This window comes from Lolium perenne, chromosome 4 (assembly GCF_019359855.2).
Source record: "Lolium perenne isolate Kyuss_39 chromosome 4, Kyuss_2.0, whole genome shotgun sequence".
NCBI lineage: Eukaryota > Viridiplantae > Streptophyta > Magnoliopsida > Poales > Poaceae > Lolium > Lolium perenne.
Genome location: NC_067247.2, coordinates 253840578 through 253848278, shown reverse-complemented (window position 1 = coordinate 253848278; position 7701 = coordinate 253840578). Strand labels below are relative to the sequence as shown.

At 43.5% G+C, this 7701-nt stretch overlaps 1 protein-coding gene across 1 annotated transcript; it reads left to right on the top strand.

Annotated features, from left to right (window-relative positions):
* Window positions 1–2480: 2480 nt before the first annotated feature.
* LOC127329947 (peroxidase 2-like) lies at window positions 2481–3692 on the top strand. The gene has a single exon (XM_071829034.1). It carries the CDS (start codon window positions 2560–2562, stop codon window positions 3496–3498), a length of 939 nt encoding a protein of 312 aa, XP_071685135.1. The 5' UTR covers window positions 2481–2559; the 3' UTR covers window positions 3499–3692.
* The last annotated feature ends 4009 nt before the right edge of the window (window positions 3693–7701 follow it).

The following is a 7701-nucleotide window of genomic DNA, read 5'->3' as shown; positions in this document are numbered from 1 at the left end:
CATGTTAGAGTACTTATGACTATGCTATGTTAATTTTTAATACAAGATTGATGAAGTTTCTTTCTTGTGAGTATAAGAGAGATGTGTTGCATCATCTCTATGTTAAGTCATGATGCCCATATTAATTCTGATTTTACATATAATATTATTTGCACGTTCATATCTCATTGATGAATTGTTATTTATCCACCACAACTTAAAGAGAGAATAGTCAAGTGAACCATGAACCCCGGTCCAATTTTTATCGTAAGAAACACCTTTATATTGCTTTTATCTTGTTTTCTATTTGCTGCACTATTTTAATCCAAAAATACAAAAAATATTTAATTTTCTTATTTGCTTCCAAAACACCAAAAAACAATCAACCCCATTACAGTTTTTTACTTAGTTATTTTATCTAATCTAGTTTTATTTGCTTTATTTTTACTTGTGATTATTTACTTACGCGAAACCTTGTAGTTGACAACCACACAGTGGAGTTGGGGACACAAGGCTTTTATTTTACTTGCGGGATTGCTAGAAGAAGGGAGAAGAGTATACTCTTGTCTAGTTCCCCAGAGTTCGATATAAATCCTCGAGTCCCTTGTGGGGAAGATACTCCGCTGATACAATATTCTGCAATTGGAGTCTCAACGTATCAAGATCTTTTTGGCGTTGCTAGTAGCCGTCATCAAGAGTATTTTCTGGCGCCGTTGTCGGGAAGCTGAAAGGAGTGCAATACAGTGATTGCCAACTTCCACAACCAAGTAAGAGATTTTTTGGCGCTGTTGCAATCTTCTTATAACTGCGTCTCACCAAAGTTTGCGGAGGTAACACCCCTGTGAGCTCTCTTATCTCTTTTAGATTTTGCATAGTATTTTTATTTGTTTTGATTTTAGTCTTTGTTTGTTTGCTTTTAGTCTTTGCCTGTTAGTTCTTTCGTAAAAATTGAAAAACCCATAAAAATGAAAATGCAAAATATCAAAAATACTCATGGTATGGCTATTAGTCAAGGTAAAAATGTCACTTTGAAAGAGGATATAAAAATGCTATGAAATTTATGAAATATAGAGAATCATGTGACGGGAAATGAGTAAAAAGTTTCTTAAGACTTCTAAATAAAGATTCTAGTGAGTTGCTTGCACATTATGAAAGATCATGTGAATTCTGTTGTGGTGAACACTTCAATTTCCAATGTAGATCCCATGAACAACATACAATTATCTCCTATAATGCTTATAGTTATGTCATGGGATGGAAGAAATAGAACAATTTGTGAGCTTTATGACAGCCTATGAATTAAAAACTTTCCTTGATGATATCTATGAAGTAACTGGTGAGAGTCATGATTCTGATTTTAATATCTCTACTATCCTAAATTATCTGCATAGAATAGATGCTGACTATATCATTTTTGTTGGTTGGAGTTTTTTTTATTTTCTGCTGCAAAACCCTTCATTTCTTTGTAGAGCCTTCCGTGTGCCATTGGGAGCCTTAAAAGACCCGATTTGTACTTCCAAATCATTCGACTGGGCGAACACCTTTTGTTTGTAGAGCCACCTATTCCTCACGAATATGCACTTTTATGTACACAAGCCTCATACACGCGTCTATTCCTTGTAACCAATATTCGCAATAGACAGGAATCCTTGTATAACTATCTAGATTGATGATCAATGAAAGACACAGTTCGTTACAATCCATTCCATTTCTTTAAATTTACAATGGGGCTGTAAGTGAGTTGGCTCTGCAAAAGTCAGAGGCCAAACTGATCCCCGCTTGACATGGGCAGGGGTTGTTGAAGTTTTCTTTATAAGATTCCACATTGCATGCAACCGACTAAGCATGTGCTGGACTCGTACTCCTGGAGCAATTCAGGAGCTTGATTAGGCAACCACCCGGTGTAAAAAGAGCTGGAAGCCAAAACCATATGCGCATGCAAGCGGCAGAAGGTAGCCGACGGTCATGTTTATGAATTAATGTTGTGAACTGTCACGCATAAGCTATTTACAGAACATTCCCACGACTTGCTCGTATCTTTATTCCACTTGATGCTAACGACCTTCAACTAAAATATACGTATTGCTTACTAGCAAAAGTGGTCAAAGTTCGCCAAATGTATGTACATTGAGACCTCTCTGGCAACGAACCTGCAACATGCTCTTATCTCATTCTCTTATACCTCATCAACAAAACTACAGTTGGTTCACAACAAACAATGCAAGGAAAGCTTCTAAAGTAGAGGAAAAAAGGGACGAATTCAGTGAGTATATAACACAATAATTAAGCTCCAGCAGCACCCATGTCCTATATATAACAGCTAGATCACTGTCTCCTGATCTATTACTCCAATGCCACTTATATGATGATACTATAGTTCCAATCTTATCAAGTTATCCACATGCATGCATGTATGTATGTATAAGTATCCCTTCGCTGCGAACAACATTTCATCACTTCGATCTCATCAGTTCATATTCCAGCACTTTAGCCCACACTCTCTCGTACACAAATTAAGTCTAGTTAAGAGCTGAAGACGACAATGGCTTTACCATCGCTTAAGCTTTCTATTGCGCTGACATGCGCATTGCTCTTGTCTTCGGCGTGCCATGGCCTGGAGGTGGATACTACAAAAAATCGTGCCCCCGCGTCGAGGCCATCGTGAGGGACGAGGTGAAGAAGTTCGTCTACAAGAACGCCGGCATCGGTGCCGGGCTGATCCGCATGTTCTTCCACGACTGCTTCGTCGAGGGATGTGATGCCTCTGTCCTCCTCGACCCAACACCGGCCAACGCACAGCCGGAAAAGCTCAGCCCTCCCAACTTCCCCAGCCTCCGCGGGTTCGAGGCCATCGACGCGGCCAAGGACGCCGTGGAAAAGGCGTGCCCGGGTGTGGTGTCCTGCGCTGACATCGTTGCCTTCGCCAGCCGAGATGCGGCCTACTTCCTCAGCAGGATGACGGTGAAGATCAACATGCCAGCAGGTCATTTGGATGGCCGCATTTCCAACTTCACCCAGGCCCTCTTCAACCTGCCGCCTCCATTCTTTAACATCATTCAGCTCATCGCTAGCTTCGCCGCTAAAGGGCTCAACACAGAGGACATGGTGGTTCTTTCCGGCGCCCACACCATTGGGGTCTCACATTGCTCATCCTTCGTGTCTGACCGCCTCGCCGTCGCATCCGACATCAATGCCGCCCTCGCCGGCATCCTGAGGAGGCAATGCCCCACCAACCCGACCCCGGCCAACGACCCCACGGTGCACCAGGATGTGGTAACCCCCAACGCGCTCGACAACCAATACTACAAGAACGTCCTCGCACATAAGGTCTTGTTCACGTCGGACGCTGCCCTTCTTACCACGCCGGCGACCACCCAGATGGTGCTTGACAATGCCAACATCCGTGGACCGTGGGAGACCAAGTTCAACAAGGCGATGGTCAAGATGGGTGCCATTGGAGTCAAGACCGGAAACCAAGGCGAAATCCGGAGGAACTGCAGGGCCGTCAACCACTACTAATGTATCATCACGGCATCCCATTTGTTTGTGCTCTTTATTTTTTTCTACACCTGCTTGTGACTACCGTCCCGTCTAATTTCATGCATGTAATTCATTGCTTCAATAGTTCAAATTCTTTGGCAGCTTATTGGTTATGTTGTTGTTCATTTATACTGGGAATATATAGTTTTTTTTCATGCTGGATTTTGGTTTTCGATCCGGGCTACCTCACCGTTGTTGATATGCACATGTAGAGACAGAGAGAGGAAAAACGTGGGGAGGTAGTTGGGCTGCTGCCTCGTAGACAGGCCACTGTAGTGGTCCGTTTGAGCCGCCACCCCATGCCGCCAGCAGCGAGAAGAAACACGGAGCGGGAGGAGAGACCAGGGGAGCAGCCCGTTGCCCGGGATCGGAGGAGAACGGCTACGCTGGCCCTGGATTTAGAAGAGAGGAACACCGCTGTGCTGTCCATGGGTGCTCGACGAAAGAAGCCATGTCCGCCGGTGCGGGACTCATGCTGCTTCAACACCGACACAGGCCAAGGGCATCCCTAGTGAATGGCGCAGTCGGTTTAGAAGGTAATTTGGCTTTGATGAGACGGTCGAATGAGATAACATGTGTAAGACGATACATGCTCTTCACTAAGCCTCTTCCCTCGTCTATCACTGGGGGTGACGGTCACACACTTTAAGGAGGTGTGGTGGACTAAGGTGTCACACAAGATCGAAGTCCTCCTTTAACAGCTCATTCGGGGATGACTACCATACAATGTTTATGTCAATACCCGGATTTTTAAGTCCAGATGCCTATTATGCCATTCATCGCAATCCCAGGAATATTGTTTTTGCGAGACATAATAGATTGATATCACAGAACATCATTCATTACAACATCATAATTGTCTTACAACAAAGGATCACATGATCCTGTCTCATTACAATAGTAGATGATCTATTGATCAATTACAAAACACATAGCGGAAGCGAAGTAGCGTAGTAGTAGTCCATCTATTCCAAAGACAATTGTTGACGTCAGAAGTGGTCCTAGTTGTCGTAGACGTCCTGCTGTCCTTCTTCCTAGTTCTGGTACTCTTCTTCATAGTCTGGCCATTTGAATAGCCAGGGACACAGCCATGAGTACTTTAAAGTACTCGCAAACTAATACTAAGGTAAAAACTATTATTTATAGCCAGGGGGTTCTAAGCTCTAGTTTCATTTGCATAAAGCCAGTTTTATTTTAGAAGCACTTTAATAATCAAAACATCTTCATTTGCCTAACTCAAGTGGGAAGATTAGTGTCATTCCCACAACTCAGTTGTGATTCAAAGTCAAATTCACCTTTCAATTCAAGTCACCCTTCACCATTCATGCTTTTAGAAAAGTTCTGATGATGGAACAGTATGGCCTCCCCAGCTGTCCATGACCGCGGACGCGGCTATTCGAATAGGTTTACACTCTGCAGAGGTTGTACACTTGTGCCACAACAATTGCAATAGTTCATCAGGGGTAACTGGCCCTGATTTATCATACGCAGTACGCGAACTACCAATCCTAACCTTTCATTTACATACCCTAGTATAGGCACCTCTCCCCATGAGCTTGGCCTCCCGGTGAAAACAAACCGTCAACCCGGGAACTGCACAGGGCTTGGGTAGGACATTCACCTCATTTCACGTTATTTCACGTTCAATGGAGGCAGCCTCGGCATAACCCCTATGATGCCTGTTCAGAGGGAACCCATACTAAAGTACATAAGTTTCCAGCTAAGCCTTACCCAGATTCAGGTATTGTAGGGGTACTTGTAAAATTGGAATGGTATCGCATCCGAACCCAACCATCAGTTTTGTAAAATTCACCAAGTCAATCACCAGTCATATTCACCTTCAAAATCTCTCAATAGAATGACTCATCATTCCAAGGTTTTCAAAGTCATTTCAATTTACAAGTTCCCAACTAAAGTAGTCACTTTTAATATTTAGCACTAGCAACTAGTCATGAGGGGTGCTAACTAGCGTATAGCTTTCTAGGCTAAGTGTGATGCTCTTTTACTATTCCATATCTAGACCAAGTAAATCATGAATTAAAAATAAATTTTGATAAACCAAAGTAATACCTGTAAGGTAAAAATTGGGATAGGAGCATTAATCATAAAGTAATATGTGAGGGTGCCTTGCTCTTGTAGAGCTTTGCACTTTGGGGTATCTTGCAAGAATATTAGCTTGCCTTGGTTTGGGTAGTGATCAAAGTTCTCTTCTCCTTCTTCTTGGTAGAATACCTCCTCCTCTTGATAGTCTCCGGTACTAGCGTCTATAAATGAATACGAGGATACAAACACCAAATTAATACTTAAAGAACCTAACTAGCCTTAATGGCTCACTCAAAATGATCTAGCATCATCATCTACCTTACTCAACATTTGACTAGGGTTTCTTCTTTAGTGTTTAGAAAACAACTCCTCTTAGTGACTTAGGGTTTCCTCTTTGGTTCTTTGGGGAAATAATTCCCTCTCATTGAATCTTGTTAAGATTTAATCTTCTCAAATAACAAGGTATGATCACATGTTGACCAAGGTCAACACTTCACACTTATTATTTGAGAAACATGATTTAAATGAGGTTCCATACCTCATGCAATTTAATACTAACCTGGTAGTGATTTAATGTCACCAAATAAGTCAATATGAGATTATATAGACCATGGTCACTACCTCATGTTGAACTACTTGAGACCAAGATTTAAATGAGAAGAATACCTCTCATATGATTTAACACATAGTTGTAACTAATTTAGATACTACTATTGAGGTGCTTTAATATTCTCAAGAAGAATCCTATGGGGTCATGAAGAGTAATGTCATCACCTCACATTGAATAACTTGGAATAATGATTTAAATGAGATGCTATACCTCATATAATTTAAATACTATTTTTGAAATGGTTTAAATGGGCTAGTTATTGACTACATAGCCAATATTTTGCTTCTATCCCATGATCATATACAGTACCTATATCATATTTTTACATAACCAATTAGAGTTTGTGAAATGTGAATTATGAGAGGTGGAATCACCTCAAAATTCAAAAGGGTTGATTTTTAATATTTATTTGAAAAATGAAAAGTATCTGAATTGTTATTTTTGCTATTCAAAATCTACAAAAGCTATGAGGTTGAAACCAGTGGGGTTAGTTAGATAATTTCATAAGGATTCTGGAACAATTTGAATCACCAAAATTGGATTTGTTGATTTGAAACTATTCAAATTCTAGCAATGCATCAGTGTGCAAATTAAACAAAAAGAATAAAACGGAATTCAAATTTTAAACGAGGGTGGGAAGAAGTTGGGCCGGCACAGTTGCTGTCCGGGCCGTGCGTGCATGCCGCATGCACGTCGGGCACGCGCGGAACACGCAGACCGTCAGATGACGGTCCGACGGTGCTGGGCCGTCGTCTTCCTCCCGACGCTGCTAGCTTGCGGGGGCCCTAATTTTCACCTCGGAGCTCGGATGAAGGTGAGGTTGGGTGCGTTGGAAAGGGCTTTACAAGGACTACAACTTTGGTGTAGGGCTCGAGAGCTATGGTGGCAAAAAAATGACGTCTTTTGGGTGTGGCCGCCGGCGAGCTTTTGCTCCAGTGAGCTGCGAGGAGGGCGAGAGGGAGGTGCTAGGAGGAGGAAGGGGATGCTGCTGGGTGTTGTGAGGCTGTGCAAGGCGAGCTGCAGGGTCTATATAGGCTTTAGAGAGGAGAGGCGTGACGTGGCCGGCATGGTGGCGACGTCGTGGGCGCGTCGGGCACAGGCGGCTTCGGTCATGGCTACTGCGTCAGCAAGGTAGGTCTTGGGTAGGGGAGGATGCGTGCACAGTGGCTTGAGCGCGAGCGTCGTGTGCATGGCACACGAGGACGAGGCCGACGTCGGCGTCCTTGTGGGGCGTCGCGTCGTGTCGTGTCCTGGCGCGCGTGCGAGCATCTGGGCCATGTCTGGTGTGTGTGTGTGGAAGTGAGGAGGTGCTGGTGGCGCAGTGGGACGCGACGGGATGCAGTGTGCACGCAGAGGGAGGATGATCTCCTCGGGTTGGTGACTATGGGCAATGGCTTGCTTGTTTTGGTCAACCAATTACTCTCCTCCACCAAAGATCATGTCTGTCTTGTGTATAGGGTCAAGTCCAAGGGGTATGACAAGGTGAGAGAGAGGGGAAAGGTCCAGTGGTAGGTAGTGACATGGTGGTG

Excerpts from the sequence above, each read along its gene's own strand:
- LOC127329947 (XM_071829034.1), top strand. The coding sequence starts at position 2,560 with ATGCGCATTGCTCTTGTCTTCGGCGTGCCATGGCCTGGAGGTGGATAC.